General features: G+C 48.9%; 1 protein-coding gene across 1 annotated transcript in view; it reads left to right on the top strand.

Moving 5' to 3' along the window:
• Nucleotides 1-489: 489 nt before the first annotated feature.
• The window catches only part of LOC140733157 (CSC1-like protein 2), a gene marked incomplete at its 5' end in the record, with an annotated part of 101,887 nt that continues 75,167 nt past the window's right edge, over nucleotides 490-27,209 (top strand). Inside the window, 13 exon segments of the mRNA XM_073056088.1 lie at nucleotides 490-558; nucleotides 2,526-2,563; nucleotides 5,247-5,389; nucleotides 6,735-6,786; nucleotides 7,166-7,274; nucleotides 8,611-8,646; nucleotides 8,648-8,682; nucleotides 9,561-9,641; nucleotides 15,109-15,232; nucleotides 20,226-20,359; nucleotides 22,309-22,446; nucleotides 24,244-24,397; nucleotides 26,810-26,916. Of these exon segments, the coding sequence (XP_072912189.1) occupies nucleotides 490-558; nucleotides 2,526-2,563; nucleotides 5,247-5,389; nucleotides 6,735-6,786; nucleotides 7,166-7,274; nucleotides 8,611-8,646; nucleotides 8,648-8,682; nucleotides 9,561-9,641; nucleotides 15,109-15,232; nucleotides 20,226-20,359; nucleotides 22,309-22,446; nucleotides 24,244-24,397; nucleotides 26,810-26,916 (1,220 nt within the window).

Raw genomic sequence — 27,209 nt, 5'->3', positions numbered from 1 at the left:
GGGTGAGTGAGCCCTCAGACGGGACAGAGGGAGGGTGAGGGTGAGTGAGCCCTCACTGGGACAGAGGGAGGGTGAGGGTGAGTGAGCCCTCACCGGGACAGAGGGAGGGTGAGGGTGAGTGAGCCCTCAGACGGGACAGAGGGAGGGTGAGGGTGAATGAGCCCTCAGACGGGACAGAGGGAGGGTGAGGGTGAGTGAGCCCTCACTGGGACAGAGGGAGGGTGAGGGTGAGTGAGCCCTCAGACGGGACGAGGGAGGGTGAGGGTGAGGTGAGCCCTCACTGGGACAGAGGGAGGGTGAGGGTGAGTGAGCCCTCAGACGGGACAGAGGGAGGGTGAGGGTGAGTGTTCCCTCAGACGGGACAGAGGGAAGGTGAGGGTGAGTGAGCCCTCACTGGGACAGAGGGAGGGGTGAGGGTGAGTGAGCCCTCACTGGGACAGAGGTGAAGTGATGGGTGTTCTGATTTTGAGCCTTTTCCGCTTGCAGTGAGAATGTGGACTCTGCCCCCACGATCAAACGGCTTTCCTCACTCACAATGAACGCCTCTTAAAAGATGTTGTAAGTAATAATATGTCCCTTTCCCCGGGCTTCTGCACTGGTGCACGCTGGTCACTGCTTCTCTCTTGTGTTCCGGAAACTTCATTCTTATTCCCCCTCTCTTCCTCCCTCACTCCCATCCTTCCTCTAAACCTACTCCCACTAACCTCTCTCCATTGCTCCCCTCCCCATTTGTTCTCTGACCCTCTACTCCTGTCTTTGCTAACTCACTGCCACACAATCCTTCCTCTTGGCCACCCTGTCCTCCACTCTTTCTTTCTCCCCTCGGTATTCCATCCCCATTGCCCTGCTCTCCTGAGCAACACACACAAAATGCTGGAGGAACTCAGCAGGTCAGGCAGCATCTATGGACGTGAGTAAAAGGTCAACACTTCCGGCCGAGAGCCTCCATCAGGACCGGAGAGGAGCCAGAATAAAAAGACTGGGGGATGGGAAGGAGGACCAGCAAGAAGGTGATGGGTGAAGCCAGGTGGGTGGGAAAGGTAAAGGGCTGGAGAATAAGGAATCTGACAGGAGAGGAGAGTGAACCATAGGAGGAAGGGAAGGAGGAGAGGACCCAGGGGGAGGTGATAGGTAGGTGAGAAGAGGTGAGAGGCCAGAGGGATGAATAGAAGAAAAGCAGAGGGGGAGGGAAAAAACGTTTTAACTGAAGGAGAAATTGATATTCATGCCATCATATTGGAAGCTACTCAAATGGAATATAAGGTCTTGTTCCTCCACCCTGAGGGTAGCCATCATGTTGGCAAAAGAGGAGGCCATGGATGGATAAGTCGGGTTGGAATGGGAAACGGAATGAAAATGTTTTTCCAAACGGGAGGTTCTGCGCTTGGCAGATGGAGCAGGGGTGTTTGTCGAAGCAGCCCCCATTTTATGACGGGGTCTCACCAGTGTAGAGGAGGCTGCTTCAGGAGCGCTGAACCTAGCCGATTCACAAGTGGAGTGTTGCCTCACGTGGATGGACCGTTTGAGGCCCAGAGTGGAGGTGAGGGAGGAGAGGAACGGGTAGGTGTAACATTTAGGCCACTTGCAGGGATAAGTGCCAGAAAGGAGATTAGTGGGGTGGGATGTTCTGGATAGCCTCCAAACTGATGGCATGAATATCAAACCCTCCTCATAGTTGAAAAAATTCCCTTCCCCTCCCCTCTTCTATTCCTCACTCTGGCTCTTACCTCTTCTCACCTGCCTATCTTCTCCCCCAATGCCTCTCCTCCTTCCCTTTCTCCTATGGTCCACTCTCCTCTCCTATCAGATTCCTTCCTCTCCAGCCTTTGATCTTTCCACCCACCTGGCTTCACCCATCACCTTCTAGCTATCCTCCTTCCTCACCCCCACCTTTTTATTCTGGCATCACCCCCTTCCTCTCCGGTCCTGAAGAAGGGTCTCAGCCCAAAACTTTGACCATTTATGCATTTCCACAGATGCTGCCCGACCTGCTGTGTTCTTCCGGCATTTTGTGTGTGTGGCTGTGGTCCAGCATATGCAGACTTTCTCGTGTTTACCCTTGATCTTCTCCTCTCTTCCTCGGACTCTCCCTCCCTCACATCCCTTTTCCTCACTTCCCTTCTCGGTCTGCCCTCCCCCACTCTCTTCCACTTCAGTCTCATCTTATCCCTCTCTCCCTCACTCTCACCTCCTGACTCTCTGCTGCACATCCTTCTCCTTTCCTTGTTCCCCCCCCCCCACACTTTCCCTGCTCTCCCCACACCGCCTCCAACATTCTGGGTGAGATTCCAAAGGGACATTACTAGAGCAAGGTGGGGAGGAGGCTACTTTGTGATCTGAGGGAATTAGCAGAACTCTCACTTCAAATTCCCTTTGGAAGAATGATAAAGATCCCCCCTTCCTCATTATTACCAAAGCACTCCAGTGTCTGGAGGAGGATGTTATTACCTGAGGGGCGGGGGGTGCTTGTGACTGGGCTATGTCGGGAGTGTGGCAATACTGACCAACTCTGCCTTTCTCCACAGGGCTGTTGCTCGTGGATATTGAACATCTTCACTCTGAAGTGAGTACCAGACCTGTCCACTGCGGCTCAGTTCCACCTCTCTCTCTGCGTGGCTCTCGGATGTAAAGGCAAAAGTGGGCACTTGGGAGTGTGTGGAGGCTGCATAGGGATAAGTGTCTTCAGTGGAGAGCAGGTTGTCACTCTCACTCTTTCCCTCCTTCCCTCCCTCCGTTTAACTCCCTCTGTCTGTGTGTGTGTGTGTGTGTCTCTCTCCCCCCTCTCCCCCCCTCTCTCTCCCCCCTCTCTCTCCCCCCTCTCTCTCCCCCTCTCTCTCCCACTCTCTCTCCCCCCCTCTCTCCCCCCTCTCTCTCCCCCCCTCTCTCTCCCCCCTCTCTCTCCCCCCCTCTCTCTCCCCCCTCTCTCTCCCCCCTCTCTCTCCCCCCTCTCTCTCCCCCCCTCTCTCTCCCCCCTCTCTCTCCCCCTCTCTCTCCCCCTCTCTCTCCCCCTCTCTCTCCCCCTCTCTCTCCCCCCTCTCTCTCCCACCTCTCTCTCCCCACCTCTCTCTCCCACCTCTCTCTCCCACCTCTCTCTCCCACCTCTCTCCCCCTCTCTCTCCCCCCCCCGCCCCACAGTCTTCCTTCTCTCACACGCCTGGCTTTTGACCCACAGACCTTCATCATTCAGGATGTTGAGTGGACAAGCTGGGATGTGATGTAGTTGTACGAGGCATTTGGCGGGGTTGCTTTTGGAGTATTGTGTCCAGTTTTGGTCACACTGCTGTATGAATGATGTCATTAAGCTGAGATTTGCAGGCATTTTGCTGGGACCCCCGGGACTGAGTTAGGAGAGAGGCTGCCCGGGTTGGGACTTCACTGGAGAGCAGGAGAATGAGGGATGATCTGATAGATGTGAATAAAATTGTGAAGGGCAGAGACAGGGTGAATGCACACTGACTTTAACCCCAGCGCTGGGTGATTGAGCCAGAGAGCATAGGTTCAAGATGAGGCAGAGATTTAATTGGTACCCTTTCCACCCAGACAGTGGTGCAAATATGGAATGAGCTGACAGAGGAAGCACTTGAGGCCAGAACCTGTACATTAATAACATTTGAACCACTTGGACAGGTACATGGATAGGAGAGGTTTAGAGGTTCATGGCCCAAACGTGGGCAGATAGGAGCAGTTCAGACAGGAATCTTGTTGGCATGCACCAGTCAGTCTGAGGGCCTGTGTTTGTGCTGTAACACAGGGAAGGAAGCCATTTGTCTCACTGGGCCCATACTGTCATCGGGGAGAGCATTTCTATCAGACCCATTCCCTTGTCCTTATTTTATCGACTCTTAGGGTTGTACAGTACAGAAACAGGCCCCTTCGGCCCACCATGTCTCTGCTGACCATTTTGCCCATTTGTCTGCATATAGGTCAGTTTCACCTTGCCTATTGAAGTGTCTTGTCTAAATGTCAATGATTGTATCTGTGGCCGTGGGTTCCAGACTCTGTAAAAGATTTACCCCTCAGATCCCCTTGTTGCAGCTGTATAAAAAAACCTTTGTTCAGAAGTACTGTGTGCAGTTCTGGGAGAAAGTGGAGGTATTGGAAGGGGTGCAGAAGAGATTCATTAGGATGCTGCCTGGATCAGAAGTAGTGAGCTATAAGGAGAGATCGGACTTCTGTCAGGTATCCTCTTGGCCTCTGATGCTACAGAGAAAACTGGTTTTAACTGGAGTGTCAGAGGCCAAGGGGAGACCTGATAGCAGTTTATTTAATTATGAGTACATAACAGGGTTTCTTTCCAAAGATGGAGATGTCAGTTACTAGAGGATGTAGCTTTGAGGTGAGAGTGGGAAAGCTAAAGTGAGATGAGGGGTCAGGGGTCAGGATTTTGTACAAACAGTGCTGGGTGCCCGGAATGCACTGCCAGGGATGATCGTGGAACTAGATGAAGTAGTGACTTGTCACAGCTTGGTTAACTGACAGGTAAACTGATGGGATTAGCTGAAATTGACATCAGAGTCGGCAAAGACACAGTGGATTGTTCCTGTGCTGTACCGTTCTATGTTCTCTATTACTGAGGGGAAAAAAACAGGCCACAGCTATAACGGATCACTCCCAACAACGTCCCACCACAACAGGCCGCACCTATAATAGATAACTCAAACAACGTCCCACCCACAACAGGCCACACCTACAATAAATCACTCCAACAATGTCCCACCCACAACAGGCCACACCTACAATAGATCACTCCAACAATGTCCCACCCACAACAGGCCACACCTACAATAAATCACTCCAACAATGTCCCACCCACAACAGGCGACACCTACAATAGATCACTCCAACAACCACAAGCACTGTCCACAGCATGTTTCACCCTACAGCAAACCTGGCCACAACAAACTCTGCCCACAAGCCACAACCACACCAGGCCCTGCCCACAGTCTGCCCCTTATTACCAGAAAGCAGCGCTGACTTCTCTGGGCGTGTGACTGTCTAGCTGCTGAACGTTAGGAGGTGACCAATCCTGGAGGGTGGAGGGTGGGGGTTTCCCTGTGGTTGGTCTTGCTGAAGGGAGTGGGAAGGAGTCAAAACAACCAGTGGAGATGTGCTCTGTGAGCAGGGCATGGGGTATGGTGGGGGGGGGGGGGCTGCGGCTACAATATTTTGGATGGGGGAACAGACCTTTGATTTACGATGTGCTTCTCTGTCCTGACCCTCTCCCCAACCCCCCGTGTTTTCGACAGGGACAGTGAACTGCAGGAGCAGTGTGGTGACGATGCCATGTACTACCTTTCCTTCCAGCGCCACCTCATCTTAATCCTGGTAGCCATGAGTGTCATGTCCATCGGCATCATCCTCCCGGTCAACCTGTCCGGCAGTTTGCTGGGTAGGTGGGGGCGGGGATCTTGCTGTGTGCCCTGCCCTGCGTGTCGAAGGTTGCATCTTTGGGTGGTCCTCAGAGGGGTGTGGCAGGTGCTACGGAAAGTTAGTTCTTTTATCAGGGCTGAAAGACTGGGTGCGAGGGTATAGGCCATTCAGTCCACCTTGAGCCTGGACACCACAGTTTCCTACCTTGGTGCTCTTTTCATGCTCAGCACACAGACATGCCCTTCGGCCCATCTGGTCCATGCTGTAGGCCAGTGAGCCAGTCCCAACTACCCCATGTTTGGCCTATATCTCTTAAACCTCTCCAATCTATGTACTTACCTTGTATATGTTGCTCACGTGCCTGCTTCAACCACGGCTCCTGGCAGCTCATTCCGAATACACACCACCCTTTGTGTGAAAAAGCTGCTCCCGATGTCCCTTCTAAATCTCTCACCTGTGCCCCCTCATTTCCCTGGGAAAAACACTGTATGCTCTACCCCAATGACACTTTATTCCCACTGTCAACGGTTGACCCCCCGAAAAGTCAGGAAGTTGCTAACTCTCATCGCCTCAGAGTAATGAGATTTTAATTTTTAGAAATGCAAGACCAAAAACAGCCTATCCCATGGCATCACATACAGGAGGAAATCTGCAGACGCTGGAAATCTGGGGCAACATGCACAAAATGCTGGAGGAATTCAGCAGGCCAGGCAGCAGCTATGGTAAAGAGTAAACAGTGGACATTTCGTACCGGGACCCCTTCGGCAGGGCTGTCCCACTGCATCACGGCTTGTTGTGGCAACTGCTCTGTGTGTGACTGCTAGAAACCACAGAGTTGTGGACACAGCTTTGCACACCATAGAAACCAGCCTCACCTTCATAGATTATGTCTACGCTCCTCGCTGCCTCGGTAAAGCAGCCAGAGTAATCTCCCTTATACCCCTCCCATCGGGCAGAAGATACTGAAGCCCCAAAGCATGTCACACCAGGCTCAAGGACAGCTTCTATCCCACTGTTCTAGTTCCATAAGGTGGGGTCTTGACCTAACAATCGGCCCTGTGATGGCCTTGCACTTTATTGTCTACCTGCACTGCTCTGTAACTGTAACACTTTGTTCTGTATTCTGTTGCTTCCCCTTCATACACTGATTCGTTCAGCTGTTTTCACGTTCGGATTGAATGGTAATTAAACTTGAATTTGATTTGATCTGAGTGGATGCAAATAGATGATAGATGGGGTGGGCCTGATGGGTCTGTTTCCATGAACTATGTATCAGTGATAGGACGTTTGTTCCTGTATGCACATCCGTTGTACTGTCTTGTTCATTACAAGCCTCTCTCTCTTTTTCCTCCCTTGACCTACAGACAATGACCCTGAAAACTTCGGGAGAACAACCATAGGAAACATAAAATTTAAGTAAGTATTCAAAGATGTTGACCTGGGTGATGCCACTGCGGCCTACTGTTGTAGGCTTTGGGAGGATATGGCCGTTCTGTGTCAGAGAGCCCAGAATTGGCAGAATTTCCCCATGAGGAACCTCAAGGCCAAGACAGTATAATTTAAGCTCAAGTGAACTCATGGTGATTCACAAGAGACAATGATGAATGGGAAAACCTGGAAAAGTTGCCCTGTCCATTATCTGCAATGTTGTTACAGGCTGTGGGTCTAGTCTACTGTAGGCCCCAGGCCTGTTGCCAGCTCTATGGAGGATGAGTTTGATATTCTGATGAACTATGGTGAATATTTCTTAAACCTAAATCATTCTGAGTAATGTGATTGATGCTTTATGTTGCAGTAATGACATTCTCTGGGTTCACACCATTTTTGCTGTCATCTACCTCCTGCTCACTATTCTTGTCTTGAGGCACCACACCTCCTCCATGGAGTACAGAGAGGATGATGTGGTAAGTTTGAATGTTCCATGCCTTTCGGGCCCTGCTCTTCCAAACGTCCATCTTCTGGCACCCGTTTTACAGAAGCTCTACTTTGCAGCTTGATCTCCTTTGAGAGCTGCTAATGCCTCAATGACAGCTCTTTTCAAATATGTACCCGCCCTCTGCGAGAAGCTGCTGCTCCTGGTGTCCCCCTTAAATCTCTCATTTCTGATCTTTAACCTATGCCCTCTTGCTTTCAGTAACCCCTCCCGGGGAAAAATGTGGTTTCACCCTGTCTATTCCCTTCATGAGCTTATACACCCCTATCAGGTCACCCCTCAATCTTCTGTGTTCCAGGGAATGAAGTCCTAGTCTCTGCAACCGGTCCTGGTAACTCAGGCCCCAAGTCAAGGCAACATGCTGGTAAATCATTTCTGCACTCTTTCTGGATTAATAGTATCTTTCCTCTAGCAGAGTGACCAAAACTACACAATACCCGAACTGCAGCCTCACCAACATCTTGTATATCTGTAACTTCCTAACTCCTAAACTCTCTGCCCTGACTGATTGAGGCCAGCGTGCTAAATGCCTTCTTCTCTACCCCCGTCCACTTGTGACGCCTCTTTCAGCGAACTGCACACTGTCAGTGGCAGCCAGCAGTACCTGTGGGTATATGCCTGGTTCTGAAGTCTTCTGATGATGATTTTCGGTGTTTATGCAAAAATAGACGTTTCCCTTCTTTAGTTCTTCCATGTTTTTTCTTCAGCCCACCAAGTCCGCTCCTGGTCATCAACCTTCCCCTACACTGATTCCCTTTTATTCTACCCCCCCCCCCCCCCCCACTTGCCTCCAGGAACTACCTCTCACCAACAATTCAGGGGCGATTTATAGCAGCCAATTAACCTACTGATCTGCACAGCTTTGGAATGTGGGAGGAAATTGGAAAATCCAGAGGGGAAGCACATCCAGTCATAGGGAGAATGTGCGAACTCCACACAGTGAGCTCCTGAGGTCAGGATCGCACTTGGGTCTCTGGCAGTGTGGGACAACGGTTCTACCAACTGTGCCACTGTTCCACCTAAATTATGCCCTCTGTTCCTCTCAGCTCTTGGCACTGTTGTGTGTAGAGTTAATCATTGATGTTCTCCTCTGTTCCATGCCCAAATGTGACTTAAATCATCTGGTTTTTGGTAACCCTTGGACACACCCCTGGCACAGTTGGAAACTGTGCCGGCTTGACTGTAGATGGGTTAGACCCTGAGTGGAGAGGGGTTGCCCTGAACTAGTGATTATTGGCACTCTCATCTGACACAACACATCATTCCTTGGTCCAGGTCACTGTCTAATCCTGTGTGCCTTCTTCCAGGTCAACTGCACTTTATTTATAACGAGGATACCCAAGGGAGGCCACAGAGGAGATCATAGCCAGGCACTTCAGGTAGGCAGGAGGAGGGAGCTCCTGATCCTTACGGGGTGTCCACCAGCTTGTCAGTGTCATGGGGGGAGTGGCCTCTCGGGAAGGTGTAGTCTGATGTCTGGGATTGGTGAAGTCTCTTTACAGGGATCTGTATCTAACCCCTTTGTCCCTGCTCTGGGAGTGTGTAGAGCATGCTTCCTTCTGTTTGGGTGGCGTGAGGGGCAGTGTGGAAGGAGGCTCACTCTGCAATTAAACCCTCTGTCCCTGCCCTGGGAGTGAGCAATGGGACAGTGTAGAGGGATCTTCTGTCTGTATCTAACACTGGCACTCTGTGATGCGACACTGTGGGAGGAGTTGTATCCAACTCCGCTGTCCCTGCCCTGGGACTGTGTGGAGGAACTTTCACTTTGTATCCAACTGCTCTGTTCCTGCCCTGGGACTGTGTGGAGGGAGCTTCACTCTGTATGTAACTCCTCTGTCCCTGCCCTGGGACTGTGTGGAGGAACTTTCACTTTGTATCCAACTGCTCTGTTCCTGTCCTGGGACTGTGTGATGGGACAGTGTGGAGGGAGCTTCACTCTGTATGTAACTCCTCTGTCCCTGCCCTGGGACTGTGTGGAGGAACTTTCACTTTGTATCCAACTGCTCTGTTCCTGTCCTGGGACTGTGTGATCGGACAGTGTGGAGGGTGCTTCACTCTGTAGCCTAATCCCTGCAGTCCCACTTCAGACCCTGAGGAGCCCGTACACTTGCTGGCTGTTTCACAGTACGATGATGGTGTTTTGGTCTTCTGATGGTGATCATCAGCATGGCAACAATAGCTAGCACCCTTCCGAGCCGCTGTGTCGATTCCGTAGCTGCCTGAGGCTGTGCTTCTGACTCTGACCTCCCTTTGTCAGGGAAGCCTACCCGATGTGCACGGTTCTGGAGGTTCAGCTGTGCTACGATGTGGAAAGACTGATGGATCTGGACGCCAGGAGGTGAGATATTTAATGTATGGGAGATTTCATCATGCTGATTAAGGGTCTTTGTATCCTGCTGGTTCTGGACCCGGGCAGACCGTTCGGGGGTCTCAATGGGGATGGCAGTATCAAATGAACAGTTGATGATTTGGACGAGGACCTTCATCTAGATAATGGTGGTTTCACAGGTTAACAGTTCAAGCTGGTGGCTTGGGAATCTAAATTCAGGTCACTGAATAAATGTATAATTTTATAGAATAAAATGATAGCAATGTTTCAGAGGCATATAGACAGACACATGAACAGACAGAACGCAGAAGGTTAAACACCATGTGCAGGCAGATGGGATTGAGTTAAATTAGTGTGATACTCTGGGCCAAAGAGACTGTCTCTGTGCCATACTGTTCTGTTTCCTAATGAAAGAGGCCATTCAGCCTATTCAGTCTTGCTGGCTCATAGCACGATCATTCTCCCTACTAACTTCCCCTGTGACCTTTTCTCCCCACATTCCTTCAACTCCTCCCAGATTTTACCCCTCACCTGCAAACTGGGAGGAATTTACAGCAACTGATTAAATAACTAGCCTGCGTGTCTTTGGGGCATGGGAGGGAACTGGGACACCTGGGGGTGGGGAGATGGTCACCCACGTGGTCACAGGGGGAATGTGCAAACTCCACACACAGACAGCACCTGAGGTTAGGATCAAACATGGGTCATTGGCGCTGTGAGGCAGCGACTCTTACCAATTACTTCATAGCTCCCCCCAAAGTATGAAGTAAAAATCTATAATAAAATAAATAATAGGAATTATCAATGGTGAAAGTGACCACAATATTACTGAACTTTACAACCCATCATGTTGAGAGAAGGGAAATCCTGTCTAGTTCTGAAGTGACTCCACTTTCCCCGGCCTTGCCTTGGACTCTGTCCAGTTGAGGACAATTGGAGTTAGCTTTCCCTGCTCCCTTCTTGTCAATCACATCTGGTTATTGGTTTATTGTTATCACATGTACCAAGGCACCTCACTCTGCAGGTCACCCCATACATAGGCAGTCGTTGTGATGTGTCGTGTGACGTGGACGATCATGATCTTCCCATCACCATGATTGTTCTTGGCAAATTTTTCTACAGAAGTGGTTTGCCATTGCCTTCTTCAGGGCGTTGTCTTTACCAGGTGGGTGACCCCAGTCGTTATCAATACTCCAGAGATTACCTGGTGTCAGTGGTCACATAACCAGGTCTTTGATATGCACCAGCTGTTGCATCACCTGCTCCCATCGTTTCATGTGACCCTGATCGGAAGTGGGGTGCTAAGGAGGTGCTACGCTTTGCCCAAGGGTGGCCTGCAGGCTAGCGGAGGGAAGGAGGGCTTTACACCTCCTTTGGTAGAGATGTATCTCCACCCCCATCACCCACCTCAACTTAGTATTCAGGTGAAAAGAAGATGAAAGTGCAGAGGATGTACTTCCATCGCGTGACATGCAGAACACGATGCCATTGATAAGATCACTCTGAAGAAAAATTCTGAACATTATTTTCCAGACAAGCCAATTCTATCAGGGTTTCCTGGGAAAAAAATATTTTGGACACTATGGTAGTGTAGTGGTTAGTGTGGGACTACTACAGCTCGAGGCGTCCTGCGGTTCAGAGTTCAATTCCGGCGCCGTTCTGTAGGGAGTCTCGGTATGTCCTCGCCGTGGAATGTGTGGGTTTTCCCTGGGTGCTCCGGTTTCCTCCCACGGTCCAATGGAGTATCGGCTAGATGAATTGTCCCGTGTTTAGGTTAGGGTTAATCGGGGAGGTGGGGTTGCTGGGGCAGTATGGCTGTGTGTGGGAGGGGGGGAGCTGGGAGGGCTCACTCCGCACTGTGTCACTAAGTAAATAAATAAATGATATAGTGTCACAGTTACAGAGAAGGTGCGAGGCTCTGACAAGGTACATTCACACCAATCCCACATTCCAATCAACCCCCAGATTCTGTCCCTCAGCAGCTAATTAACCTACTAGCCCACACCAGAACGCCAGGGGAAGCCCGTGCAGTCACAGGGAGAATCGTACAAAAGCAGTCCGTCGCTGAGGTTGGGATTGAACCCAGTTCGCTGGCACTCTGAGGCAGCAGCTCTGCCAGCGGTGCCATCCTGTCTGTGGTCACATCTGCCCTGACCCTGGTCTCCTGTCACCGTTCGTGGGTCTGGATGAAGCTGCCACAGTGTTTGGGCGCATGCCTCTTGAAGACTAGAGGTGGCGTTCTCAGGGGAATGATGAGGTGGCACAGGAGTGGCTGCAGCCTAATCTGGTGTAATTGACAGGCGTTTGTGGTCAGAGAAATGGAGGGTGTGGAAGCAGCTGCTTGTAATTTATTTCCCAGTTGTACAGTATGTGGGATCAGGGCCCTGCTGGTCAGACTGACATTTACTGGCCTTGAGAGGAAGGAGGTGAGGGGTGACCTCCCTCTCTATTGCTGCACTCCACCTCACAGTGCCTTTGTGGAGGAGTTCTGGCTTTCAGTACCAGCGACAAGAAAGGAATGATGGTAGATGTGTCGGACTTGGAGGGGAACGCGCAGTTGGTGGTGTTCCAACACACCTGCTGCCCTTTTGTGTCTCCTGTCTATGGGATCACAGTGCGTTGTTGAAAACCATTCTTCCTAGAGCCAGAATTGCCCTGAAGAGATTTCACTGAACTGTTGAAAATCATTAGGAATCTGATAGTCTAAGTTTGTTCCGTTGCCTGGGGAGTCGCTCAGCATGGCTTGCAAGGACCAGAAGAGAGATGAGAACGCATTCACATTTCCACCCAGATATCGCTGCCCACGAAGAAGGCATGTTTACCCCAGTGTTTGTGTTCTAGAACAGACACTCGAGATGAGAAAGGGTTTATCTGGGTGATTGTATTCCAGAACACACCAGTTGAAGTGAGGCTCTGTTCATCTGGCTGTCTGCGTCTGGAACACACTGACAGATGCCGGAGACCAGACGATTGGTGGCCTTTACCAGGGAACTGAGGCTGGGGCAGAGAGGCAGGTGGTATAGTTAGCACAGTAATGGGTTGAGTGGTGATGCACAGCTGGGGAATGCTCCATCGATGTTCCCTAAGGTTACTTTAAAAATCTTAAAGCATACATCATTCATTTAAAATGAACCATACTTAGCACAGAACATTACAATCACATTTTCAGAATGGCATGCAGATCCTGTTGCTCGACACTAGTGTGTCAGCATAGATAGGGTGAATGGTAGGGTGGATAGTGGTGCGTGCACACAGAGCTGGGGAAGCAGCAGTAGAGTAGGTAGGTTTAAGGGGAGAGGGGACCCTGAGGGACAAATTCCTCACCCAGAAGGATGAATTACTTGAGGAAGAGGTTGGAGTAGGTACGTTAATGACATTGAAGGAGCATATGGGCAGGTTTGGATAGGAAATGTTTAGAGGGAAATGGGCTCAACGCAGTCAGATAGGACCAGCATAGATGGGTATCTTTGTTGGCATGGATGAGTTGGTCTGAAGGACATGTATATGGCCTGATGATTCTATGACTGCATCAGATACCATTCCTTTACAAACCCAAAGCAAAGAGTTCAGTGGGTTCCAGCACGGATTCCAACCACTCAGAGGGCAGTGGCAGGATGGTCTTTAACTTGAGCTCTTCCTCAGGGAGGCTCTTGCAGTAGCTGTACAGAACCTCAGTGCCTTGGCCAGCACCCTGTCTTGGACTTTAGTCAGTACTGGTTAGTGTCATTCAGTGGACAACGCTTTGCCTCTAAACACCAGTGGGCTTTGTGCAGACCAGAGTCTCCCTCTGTGTTTGTAGATCCCCAGTGGTGTTCGATACTGTGGCGCCCCACGGTGCACAGGGTGAAGATTGATACAGCTCATCCCAAAACATACCGGCAAATGCACATTCCCAAAGGAGATGGCCAGTGGTCCCATTTTCACTGTGTCCACCAGGAGGGCAGTGGGCAACGTGGCCAATATTCCAACAACTACAGGAAAGACCTGATAGGTTCAGATGTCACTGCTGGCTTGTTGACAAGTGGAACACTGGATGAAGCTGTTGATTAAACACCTTTGGATTGGTAAATGGTTTATTTTACTGACGTATACGGAGATAAAGTTGAAGTCTTTTGTTAGTGTGCTATCCATACAGATCACACAAGGACACCAAGGGAGTACAATAGGTAAAAGAAGGACAACGTGTGTTACAGCTGTAGTGAAGGTGGACAAATAAATTACAAGGGTCACGATGAAGGAGATTGGGAGATGTATGAGAGTATGTACAGTAGTGTATAGTGTACGAGAGGTTCATTCAGCTGTCTGATAACAGTGGGACAGAGCTGTCTTTGAACCTGGTGATATGCAGATTTAGATATTTGTATCTTTTGCTCAATGGGAGGGAGAGAAGAGAGAATGACTGAGGTAGGAGGGGCTCTTGATTATGTTGGCTGCCTTTCCAATGCAGTGGGAAGTGTAGACAGATTGGGATTAATTTGAGATGAATATTTACAACTTTCACTTATTAAAGTTTTGGCTGTTTTGTCGTAATGTACACATGGGATGACTGTTGCTGGTCAGGCCAGTCCCTAAAAGTCACAGTGCTATATAACATGCAAACAGGCCAGCTGGCCCAAATGGTCCATGCCAATCAAGATATCCCATCCAAACCCGTGCCATTTACCGTAGATTGGCACATAGCTTTCTAAACGTCTCCAGTCCATGTCCCTGCCACTGTCTTTTTAATGTTGTTAATGTATCTGCCTCAGGCACTACCTCTAAACAGGTTATTCCACCTTTGGATAAAAAAAAATCCATTTGCCCCCGAGGTTCCTATTAAAATCTTTCCCCGCTCATGTTCTTGATTCTCCAATCCTGGGAAAGAGAGTGAGAGCATGTCCGTGATCTCCCAACTATCGTAGAATATGTTCCAACATTTACAATGACGGGGACCAGGGGAGGTTTGAGAGGTTTCGGATATACAAAGGTTTCAGCTTGTGATTCCAGTTTCATATCTGCCACTGATGCTTGATGGCAAATCAAATTGGGTTTATTATCATGTGCATATTTGCAGTGAAAATCAATGAGAGCATCAGCTACACAACGTTCAAAAGGACTTTATACAACATAATTAAAACAAAGTTGACTGCATTGTGAAATGGCTTTGTGTGGCTGTTCTGAAGTAGTGTTGTAACAGCTCCCCCACGGTGTCAATGCACCCGACCCCCATGGGGTCTCTGTATCTAGCCAACAAGGCCCTGTATCCCTGCACAGTTGAAGAATGCTTCCTATTGAATTTATGGTGTCAGACCAGCACCCAGATACCCCAGTCCTGTGAGTTTCAACCAATGAGAAGAGTGACATGAAATTAAACCGCCATTTTCTCTATCAATCTGTTAACGTGACATTCACAGTGGGGTGCTGGAGGCGAATGCTTTGTACTGGGAGGGGTCGGTGGACCAGGTCCTTACCTCTGTGTACTTCTGATTCCCTGCAGGATTAAGGTAGGCCGCAGCCGGGTGTACTACAGCAGGATGCTGCAGAACCAAGGCAAGAGCGTCTCCATCAACCCCAAGCCCTGTGGACATTTCTGCTGCTGCAGCTTCCCAGGATGTGAACAGGTGTGCAGGAGGTTTGCTGAGTTGGAGGTGTGAGGGTTTGAGGGTGAGCCAGTTACCACTGGACAGACCCCAGCAGCAGCTATTCCTGTGTTGGGGAGGGGAGGAGGTCTGCAAACCCACTTGTCCAGGTAGACCCATTGTTTCACCTTTCCCTGCCTCATTGAACTCATATTGGCTTGCCTCAACTCTGTTTTATCCCTCCCCAGTTCAGTCCCCTCCCACCTACATCTGTGATACCTCACATGCTCTGGATCTTTGCAATGATTTCTAGTTCCCTGGCCCCCATCTTATTTTCACGATGGATGTCCAGTCCCTATACACCTCCAACCCCCACCAGAAAGGCCTCAAGGCTCTCTGTTTCTGGACACCAGACCCAACCAGTTCCCCTCTACCACCACTCTCCTCCACCAAGCGGAACTTGTCCTCACTCTTAGTAATTTTTCCTTTGGCCCCTCCCACTTCCTTCAAACAAAAGGTGTCGTCGTGGGCACCTGCATGGGTCCAGCCTTTCTGTTGGCTGCGTGTTCCAAGCCTACAGTGGTGTCTGTCCTGTACTTTTCCTTCGCTACTTCAATGACCGCGTTGGTGCTGCTTCCTGCACCCATGCAGAGCTCGTTGACTTCATCAACTTCGCCTCCAGCTTCCACTCTGCCCTCAAATTTACCTGATCCATTTCCGACTCCTCCCTCCCCTTTCTTGATCTCACTGTCTCTGGAGACGGCTTATCTACTGATGTTTATTGTAAACCCACAGACTCTCTCAGCTCCCTGGACTATACCTCCTCCCACCCTGTTGCTTGTATAAACGCCATCCCCTTCTCTCAATTCCTCCGTCTCTGCCACATCTGCTGTCAGGATGGGGCTTTTCCTTCTAGAATGAAGGAGGTGTCCTCCTTTTTCAAAGAAATGGGTTTCCCTTCCTCCACCATCAGCATTGTCCTCAACCACATCTCTTCCATTCACACACGTCTGCTTTTACCCCATCCTCCTGACACCATACCAGGGATAGGGTTCCTCTTGTCCTTCCCTACCACCCCCACCAGCCTCCATGTCCAGCGCATAATTCTCTGAAACTTCTGCTACCTCCAACAGGATCCCACCACCAAGTATATCTTTCCCACTCCTCCACTTTCTACTTTTCACAGGGATCACTCCCTACACGACTCCCTTGTCCATTCGTCCCCAGTATCTCCCTCCTGGCACTTATCCTTGCAAGAGGAACAAGTGCTACACCTACCCCTACACTACCACCCTCACTACCATTCAGGGCCCTGAACAGTCCTTCCAGGTGAGGTGACACTTCACCTGTGAGTCTGTTGGGGTCATTTACTGTGTCTGGTGCTCCCAGTGCAGCCTCCTGTATATCGGTGAGACCTGATATAGATTGGGAGACTGTTTCACTGAGCAACTACACTCCATCTGCCAGAAGAAGTGGGATCTTCCAGTGGCAACCCATTTTAATTCCACTTTCCATTCCCATTCCGATATGTCCATCCATGGCCTCCTCTATTGTCCTGATGAGGGACAACACCTAACATTCCATCTGGGTAGCCTCCAACCTGATGGCATGAACATCGATCTCTCAGACTTCTGGTAGTGGTTCTCCCCCCACCCCTTCACCGTTCCCATCCCCCTATCTCCTTGCCTGGTCATTGCCTCCGTCTGGTGCTCCTCCCCCTTCTTTTCTTCCTTAGCCTCTGTTCTCTCCTATCAGACTCCCCTTCTCCAGCCCCGTTTCTCTTCCACCAATCAACTTCCCAGCTCTTTACTTCATCCCTCCCCCTCCTAGTTTCACCTCTCACCTTGAGTTTTTCACTCTGTATAATTTCAGTGGGTATTATCCTGTCCGTGTGATGTCTCTGAGAGAACTGTGGCCATTGTTGGCTTTGCATGTGGGTGGAAGCTCGGCGACCTAGAGCTAAATTTCACTGAGCACTCACCAACCTTGCATCATGGTGTTGAGTTTTAACTGATTTGCGCAAGGAAGCCATTCCTTTGTGAATGTTTTTTCCTTGTGTGTTTTTTTTTACAATTGGGTAACTTTGTTCAGTGTCACGCACTGAGGTGACAACTTTTGTTTTGCATGACATCCATACAGATCAATTCAAACCATCAGTTCATCGAGGTAGTGAGAAGGGAAAGGCAGTAACAGAATGCAGAATGGAGTGTTACACAGGACGCAGGGAACAGGAGCAGGCCACTTGGCCCCTCTATCCTATCCCACCATTTAATTTGATCATGCTACTGGAGAATTGGAGGATAGCTAATGTTGTTCTGCTGTTTAAGAAAGGCTCTAAAAATAAACCTAGGAATTATATACTGGTGAGCTGACCACAGTAGTGGAAAAGTTATTGGAAGGTATTCTAGGAGACTTGTTATATGAGTATTTGGATAGATATGGACTGATTAGGGATTATCAACATGGTTTTGCGTGTGTTAGGTTATGTCCAACCAATCTTATAGAGTTTTTTTGAGGAAGTTACCAGGAAAGTTGATGATGACAAGACAGTGGATGTTTTCTACGTAGGCTTTAGTAAGGCATTTGGTAAGGTCCTGCACAGGAGGTTGGTCAAGAAGGTTCAGTTGCTTAGCGTTCAAAGTTTGAAGTACATTTATGAGGTAGTAAGTAGGATTAGACATTGGCTTTGTGGGAGAAGCTAAAGAGTGGTAGTAGATGGTTGTCTCTCTGACTGGAGGCCTGTGACTAGTGGTGTGCCAGAGAGATTGGTGCTGGGTCCATTGTTGTTTGTCATCTACATCAATGATCTGGATGATAATGTGGTAACTGGAATATCCGTTTATTCCTCAACCTGAAAAGTATTTAACAACTCCACATTTTAAATGCTGCTAACAATCCAACTTCCACTGCTGCCTTGGCAGCAAATCTGGGAGGTACACCACCAGCTGCCAGAGGAAATTTCTACCTAACTCAGTTTTAAATGACTGGCTTCTTCTCTTTAAAATTCATTCAGCAATGTGGGCTTTGCTGGCTGAGCCAGCATTTAATTACCCTTCTCTCATTGGCCTTGAGAAGGTGGGGGTGATCTGCTGCCTTCTCCAGCTGCTGCAGTCCTTTTGTTGAAGGTGCTCCCACGTTGCTCTGAGGGGGGAGTTCCAGGATTTTGACCCAGAGAAGGTGAAGGAACAGCAGTAGATTTCCAGGTGTGGATGGTGCTTTTGCTGCCCTTGACCTTCTAACTGATACAGGTTGTGGGTTTGGAAGGTGCTCTTGCTGAGTTGGTGCAGTGCATCATGTAGATGGTTGCTGGTGGAGACAGTGACTGGTTTTGGATGGGTTACCTATCAAGTGGGTCGCTATGTGCTGTATGGTGTTGTTGAAGATGTACTCCTCCAGGCAAGGAGAGTGTGGTCCATGACACTCCTGACTCGAGCCGTATAGGTGGTGAGGGACTTCAGGGAACTAGGAGGTGAATTACCACAGGATTCCCAGTTGGCTCTTACAAAGCATTGTACATGTGCTACTCCAGTTCTGTTGTTTGTAGTTGTACCCCCCTTGTTGAGACTTTCCCATTAGTAGTTGTTAGTTATATGGTGTAGCCTAGGAGGGGCAGACATGAATCCGTCCTGTCCAGGAGCTGGGTTTGGATCGATCTGTGTCTGGCATCCCGTCCATGGCCGTTCCGACATAGACGGCCCTGAATTGGCATTGCCTGATGAAGCACGCAAGCCTTCACGGAACATCAACTATCGATCCAGGCAGCGGAGGCCTCCCACCAGTAAAAACATCTGTGTTTACCCTGTCAAGCCCTTTCAGTATCTTACATGTTTAAATAAAATCATTCTTCTAACCTCCAAGGAATACAGACCAAACTGGTTTCTTTTGGTAGGGCAACACTCTCATCCCATAGAACATCGAAGAGTAGAGCTCAGGAATAGTCTTGTAGGACCATGGGTTGTGCCATACTAACACAATTGGTAATTAAATGCCTAACTGAACTTATCCCCTTTATCCAGACGTTCTGCCATTCTCTGCATGTCGATTGCCTGTTTAAGAACCTCTTAAAGGCCTTTATAATATCTGCCTTCACTACCACCCTGGTTTTTCAGTCACCCACCACTCTGTGCAAATAAACAGTGCCCAATAATTCCCTTTGAACTGAGCCCCTCTCACCTCAAGCGCATGCTCTCTAGTATTAGGTATTTCAACCCTGGGAAATCATACTGGTTGAATATTCTCTCTCTGCCTCTCATAATTTTATAAATCTCTGTCAGGTATCCCCTCAGCCTCCGCTGGTCCAACGATAATGATCCAAGTTTGTCCAACCTTTTCATATAGCACATACCCTCTAATCCAGGCAGCATCCTCTGTACCTTCTCCAAATCCTCCACGTCCTTCCTATACTAATTTACATTCTATCTGACTTACTAATGTACATAATTTACTCATACATTAAACGAAACAGAACTATAGGATCAGAATTTAACACCAGCCGGAAATGTGGTGCATCTTCTAAAAGTTAATGTTAAAATGAACCAGGTCACTGAGCCTCATTCTTAGCCCGCTGCTGAAGTGTATAAAGCTTGTAAGAGTGTATGCAATCATGAGGGGCAGAGAAGGTGAATACAAACAGTCTTTTTTTTCCCCAGGGAAGAGGAATGGAAAACTAGAATGTTAAGGTGAGAGGGCAGAGATTTAAAAGGGAACCCGAGAAGCAGCTTGTTCATGGAGAGGGTGGTCCCTGTCTGGAACAATCTGTTAGAGGAAGTGGCTAAGGCAGGTACAATAACAACTTCTAAACAACAGTGGGACAGCTACTTGGATAAGAAAGGTTTAGAGGGATATGGACCAAACATGGGCGATTAGGCATTCTGATGGGAATAGATGAGTTAGGCTGAAGGTCCTGTTTCTGTGCAGTATTGCTGAATGAACCTATGATCAGCTCAGCACAATCACAAGTTGGTACCCATCGGAACTATTACTCAGTGCTTATCAAGTCGGGAATGGTTACTGACACTCCTTGCCCTTTTGACAGATAGACGCAGTGGAGTATTACACAAAACTGGAGAGAGAATTACATGATGAATTCATCCAGGAGAGAGATGAGGTGGGAAGAAAACCACTCGGACTGGCCTTCGTCACCTTCCAGGATGAAACCATGGCAACGCTGTGAGTCTGGGACTGAAACTGAGGGATCTAGTAAACAGCTTGTTGATGTCGAATTTGTTAATTATTGTCTGAAGCTGCCTTACTGAACAGGAAGGGGCAGTGAGAACCTGTGTGTTGGGTTTAGCAGAAACATCTGGACTGGCAGTCCAGAGATGGACAGAGCATGCTGCCCTCTCGCACTTGGAGTATTGTGTACCGTTCTGGTTGCCCCATTACAGTGATGATGTGGAGGCTTTGGAGAGGAAGCAGAAGAGGTTTACCAGGATGCTGCCTAGAATAGAGAGTACACACCACCTGGAGAAGTAGGACAAACTGGGGAGACCTCACAGCAATTTATAAAATTATGAGAGGCATAGATAGGGTTGTCAGTTAGAATGGTTTTCCCTGGATACAAATATTAAATACTAGAGGGCTTGTGTTTAGGTGAGGAAGGAGATGTTCAGTAAAAGCATTTTACACAGGGAGTGGTGGGTGACTGGAACAGGCTGCTGGGGTGGTGATGGAATTAGTTATGATAATGGCATTTAAGAGGCTTTTAGACAGACACTTGAAATGCAGAGAATTGAGGGTATAGATCAGGGGTGTCAAACTCATTTTAGGTCATGGGCCGGATTGAGCAAAATGCAGCTTCATGCGGGCCGGATCAGTCGGACGCGTGCGAACGCAGCTTTCGTTGCCTCCGTTTTTTCAGCCTGCTCTCATGTGTCTCAGTTTCTGCTATAACTACAAAGTGTTTCACTTTACAAATTTCGTTTCTTATGAAGAAGACTGCCGAGCAAGACTGCCGAATAAACACTAAAAACCCTGAAAACCTGGTACCTGAATAAACTCAGCATTAGCCATATCATACGCCATAGGCGCTTCGATTACTGGGGCCAGCTTTAATAGTAATTAGATATTATCTTGCGGGCCAATGATAATTCCACCGCGGGCCGGATTTGGCCCGCGGGCCTTGAGTTTGACATATATGGTATAGATGATGTGTAGGTGGAAGAGGTTTAGTTTAATTTGGCACAGATGTGGGCTGCAGGACCTGTTACTGTGCTGTACTGTAACTATGAGGTGGTGGTTCATTTTGGTAGGTTAAATGTGATGGCAGAATATAGTATTAATGGTAAGACTCTTGGCAGTGTGGAGGATCAGAGGGATCTTGGGGTCCAAGTCCATAGGCGACTCAAAGCTGTTACGCAGGTCGACTCTGTGGTTAAGAAAGCATACGGTGTGTTGACTGTCATCAATCGTGGGATTGAGTTTAGGAGCCGAGAGGTAATGTTGCAACTCTATAGGACCCTGGTCAGACCCCACTTGGAGTACTGTGCTCAGTTCTGGTTGCCTCACTACAGGAAGGATGTGGAAGCCATAGAAAGGGTGCAGAGGAGATTTTCAAGGATGTTGCCTGGATTGGGGAGCATGCCTCATGAGAACAGGTTGAGTGAACTTAGCCTTTTCTCCTTGGAGCGACGGAGGATGAGAGGTGACCTGATAGAGATATATAAGATTATGACAGGCATTGATTGTGTGGATAGTCAGAGGCTTTTTCCCAGGGCTGAAATGGCTAGCACCAGAGGGCACAGGTTTAAGGTGCTTGGAAGCAGGTACAGAGGAGATGTCAGGGGTAAGTTCTTTACTCAGAGTGGTGAGTGCGTGAAATGGGCTGCCGGTGACAGTGGTGGAGGTGAATACGATAGGGTCTTGTAAGAGACTCCTGGACAGGTATATGGGGCTCAGTAAAGTAGAGGGCTGTGGGTAACCCTAGGTAATTTCTAAGGTAAGGACATGTCCGGCATAGCTTTGTGGGCCGCAGGGCCTGTATCGTGCTGTAGGTTTTCTATGTTTCACATTGTGTGTGTGTGAATGTCCCACCGCAGATAGAGTTGAGGCGGCACAGGCTGGCTGAGCTGAAAGGCTTGTTTGGATGTACAAGGCTCTACCTCTTTCTCTCTCGGCAGAGTCCTGAGGGACTTCAACAACCTCCGGTGTCATGGCTGCAGCTGTTGGGCAGACAGCCAGCTGTCGCTTTACAGTAAAACCCTCGCAGTTTCCAAGTGGAATGTCACCTACGCACCAGCTCCCCAGAACATCTACTGGTAAGGACGTGATTACAGTTTGGAGAGGGCGCAAAAACAACTCACTAGGATGTTACCGGGAATGGACTCCTTGTGGGATGAGAAGTATCCGGATATTGGGACTATTTTCAGTGGAGTGAAGGAGGCTGAGCCGGTGACCTTGTGGAATTTCAAAATATCATGAGGGGTGTAAATAAGATGAATGGTCCCAGGGTAGGGTATAAAACTAGAGGGTATGGATTTGAGGTGAAAGGGGAAAGAGTTAAAAAGGGACATAAGGGGCAAGAGGGTGGTGGGTAATGGTAGAGGCTGCCGAAGTGGCAGAGGTGGGTACAATACTGTTAAAAGGCATTTGGACACATATGGGAAAGGTTTTGGAGGTTAGATGGGATCTTGTTTGCCATGGGATGGCTGGGCTGAAGGAGCTTTTCCTGGACTGTATGAATGTATGTCTCTGTGGTAAATGCCTTCAGAACCTTTCACAAAGATACGTCGTCTGACATCTCAAGGAATGAGATCAGAAAAAAGTTGTGTTTGTTTATGCATTTCCTTTACCTGTAAATTCCACAGGAGAAGGAAGACTCTGATTTTAAACCACCGCTGCCTTGTGGCCATGCCCACCCATGGGAGAGGCTTCGGGATTAAACCCCGGGGAAGAAATCTGGAGCCGGGGTCCCGAAGGCAGTTTGCTGTTGTTTACAGCTTCACTCTGGCAACTTCTGCAACGGCACTGGTGCCAAGCTGTATCGGTGTTTGCCCTTCCCTTGGACTACATCAGTGACGTGGAGAGGGGGAGCCCGCTGTACGGGCAACAGCCGGTTCTTTAAATCTTCCCGCCCAGGCCTGCGCCCTGGAGAGGACACAGTCCAGCAGAGGCGCAAACCCATGATCCCCTGGGATTGACGGCTGCCTCCTGCTACTAAATTCCATGAGAGTTATTCAATATTTTAAATATTTGGAGAGCAGTTTGTGAATTTTTGTGACCGGGATGGACGTAAAACAGGCTCACCTACGTTATTATTTCGTTACACCTTTGATTTCATGAACATGAAGCATAACTTGCTTTCAGGGACCCTGTATGGATAGTGGTTTACAGAGAGGATACCGTTGATGGAGGGAGGTGCCTGTCGAGAAGGTGGGCTGTTAATGGAGGAGGGTGATCTCCCATTCAGTGTCACACTCTTGGCTCTCGAAGTCTCCTACATTCGGTTGTCACCATTGACCAGAGAATAGACTGGATGAGCCAGTGTGAATGGGAACGGGAAGGTGGCAATTACTTGGATGGGATGCTTGGCCAAGGGTATTGGTATTGGCATACTCTTGTCGCACGTACTGAGATACCATCAAGATATTGTTTTGCATGCCACCCAGACAGACCATTCCATACATAAGTACATGGCATAATGCGTAATCTAGTGTTCCAGTTACAGAGAAAGTCAGTGCAAGGGCCATGACAAGGTGGATTGGGAGATGAAGGGTTGGTTCTTTAGGTCCAGTCCACAGTCGGATTACAGCATCTCTGAGCCCGGTGGTACATGCTCTCAGGTTTTCGTATCTTCTGATTGGGATGGGAGAGATGTTGGCTGCTTTCCTGGGAAAGAGGGGGGGGGGGGAGGCTGGAGACCAAGTCACCGGGGCTATTTAAAGCAGAGATGAATAGCTTCTTGATTAGTAAGGGGTTTAAGGGTTATGGGGAGAAGGTGGTAGAATGGTGTTGAGAGGAAAAAAAAGTTGTGGTTTAATGACAGAGCAGTCTCGATGAGCCTAATTCCTGTACTCCTATATCATGGCCTTACTGTTGTCTCTTGTTTCCAACAGGGAAAACCTCTCTGTCCAGGGCAGTCACTGGTGGGTCCGTTACTTCCTCGTCAACTTCCTGGTCTTCATCTTGCTCTTCTTTCTCACCACTCCATCCATTATGCTCTCCACCATTGACCAGTTCAACATCACCCGGCCCATCTATTACCTCAATGTAAGTAAACCTGATTCCCCCTGCACCCCTCTGCAGTTTATCCTGCGGTACAGTCATCAGTCTGATTCCCCCTGCACCCCTCTGCAGTTTATCCTGCGGTACAGTCACCAGTCTGATTTCAGTTATCAGCAGAATGATGGGTGTAATCGAGTGGACCTTCCCCACCAATACCCTGCCCATTGATGCCCAGTTTCACCAGGACTACTTTGCTCCAGACCTCATTTTTATCTCTTCCCTGGGCGGACCATTTATGTTTCTCTGCCTGACTTGCTCTTTGCTGTGTCCCACTTCGTTGTATTTTCTGCGAGTTTCTCCTTTAGACCTACATTCGTCTGGTGTGCATGAGCCCCTGTCACAGACCATAACAATCTTTTTGGCCTGGCAGGTTCCTGCTTAGATGTTGCAATCTGTTCCTGCTCACTTTCATTCCTGATTGCAGGAAGTAAGTCTCTTGGTCCAAATGTGGACTAAAGATCTGAACTCCAGAGGTGGTGTGGGAGTGGCTGCCCTTGATATCGAGACAGACTTTGGCCAAGTGTGGCACCAAGGAGTTCTGGTAAAGCCAAAGTCAATGGGCATCGAGGGGAAAACACTCCAGCATAATCGAAGACCTCACCTACCCTGAACACTCTCTCTCCTCCCCAACCCATTGGGCAGAAGATACAAAAGCCTGGAAGCACATACCACCAGGCTCAAGGACAGCAATTATCTCACAGAGTATTCAGCAGTTCTCTAGTTCTCTTCACCTATAAGATGGACTCTTTAAAGAAAAGAGGGGTAACTTTACTTGTCACGTGCACATAGAAACATGGAAACATACAGTGAATTGCATTTTTTTGCCTCAAAGACCAGCACAGCCAGAGGGGGCAACCTGTAAGTGCCACCGTGCTTTCAGCATCAACAGTGCATGCCCACAGCTTACTAACCCTAACCTGTCCATCTTTGAAATGAGGTAAACTGGTGCTGCCTCCTGGAGTGTGCCAGTGACTCTCTGGCGATTTCAGTGGCACTCTGGACAGCCCTTGCTGTGTGGGAGGAGATGGAGATGGAAGCAATCGTGGGAAACTCCAGTGATCTTGCCTTTATTGTAACCTTGCTGACCAAGTGAAGATTTAACCCAGGTCGCTGGATCTGTGACGGTGATACGACCTATCGTACCATCATGTTGCCTGATGTTACCTCCTTGGCCCCTTCCTGAATCTCTCCGACTCCTACCAGTCCAGGGACTGAACCTGAGAACTAACTGTTCCAAAGGATCAAAGAGTGTTCCCTTCCGTCCTCCTGCGGGCCCTCACATTTACCCCTCAACCTGACCCTTCACTCCCCTTCCCTCTCCCATCCTGTCTCTTCACTCTCCTTCCCTTCCCTCACCACTTTCTACTTCTCCCTTCGTTCTCTGTCCTCCTTTCCCTTCTCTACCTCCCCCTCTTCCTTCCCTTCAACTACCTCTCCACTCTTCCCCCTTTAATCCTCTAACACTCCCCTGCCCACCCCACAAGTTCTGACACATTCTCACTTGCCTCCTCTCACTTCAATCCCCAACCCTCACCCCCTTCACTCCTCTCCCTCCATTCCCCTCCCTCTGACGGATTAGGCCTGCACCTTTATCCCTCTCTCAGACACTCGCACCTTTCTCCAGTCAACACAAATGTCAGTGCTTTTCAAACGGCCTGACTCAGCCCAGTAACTTAGAGCACTGGTTGCCATGGTGATTTGAATTCAACCCGAGGGACAACTTCTTCCACACAGAAGGTGGGGTCTCTGTTTATGGAATGGGCTGCCAGAGGAAGTGGTAGAGGCAATTATTGTATGTAATTAGTTTTGCTACAACAAGTGTATGGGACATTGGAAAAAATGTTGAATTTCCCCATGGGGATGAATAAAGTATCTATCTATCTAAGTACGTTAACATTTAGAAGACATTTGGATCGGAATTGTTCAGAAGGGTATGGGCCAGGTGTGAACAAATGGGACTAGTGGAGAAGGATATGTCAGTGAGTATGGATGAATTGTGTTGAAGGGCCTGTGTGACCAGGAATCTATTAATGGATTGGTTATAAATTATTTATTTTGGGATGGCGTAGTGATTAGTGCAATGCTTAACAGCATGCCTACTGTAAGATCTGGGTTCAATTCCTGCCACTGTCTGTAAGGAGTTTGTATGTTCTGTCTCTGACCACGTGGATTTCCTCCGGGTGCTCCAGTTTCCTTCCATATTTCCAAAGACATACATGTTGGGGTCAGTGGGGTGGGCATGCTATGTTGGTACCAGATTTATAGCGACTTGCGAATTACCCCCATCACATCCTTGATGCAAGCAATGCATTTCACTGTATGTTTTGATGTACATGTGATAAATGTAATTTTTAATACTGGCTCTAATCCTCACTCACCTACTTCCTTTAAACACAGTACCCTGTCATCAACAAGTTTCTCCCCACCCTGCTGCTCTGGTCCTTCTCGGCTCTGCTGCCCACCATCGTCTATTACTCCTCCGTGTTTGTGGGCCACTGGACAAGGTAAGGGGAATAGCTCCCTCCTTCAATTCAACTCTCCTGCACTTTGATTTTAGAGACTTCCTCTCTCCTCATTTCTCACTGTCTGGCTCCCCTAGGAATGGCGATGTGTTTTTTGGGTTAGCCCTCTATGAGTACTGTTTGACCCGTTGGGTATGTCCTACAGCCCGGTTGTTAGCAATACAACCAGTGAAAGGCAGTATTAGAATCTGGTTTTGAAGGTTATGGATCAGGTGAGTGGGTATATATGAAAGCCTATATAAGAAAATGGCATTAGTGCAAGGTATTGGCTGAAG

This window comes from Hemitrygon akajei, chromosome 9 (genome assembly GCF_048418815.1).
Source record: "Hemitrygon akajei chromosome 9, sHemAka1.3, whole genome shotgun sequence".
NCBI lineage: Eukaryota > Metazoa > Chordata > Chondrichthyes > Myliobatiformes > Dasyatidae > Hemitrygon > Hemitrygon akajei.
The sequence above is the reverse complement of the archived record's forward strand: the minus strand, read 5'-3'. Positions and strand labels throughout refer to the sequence as shown.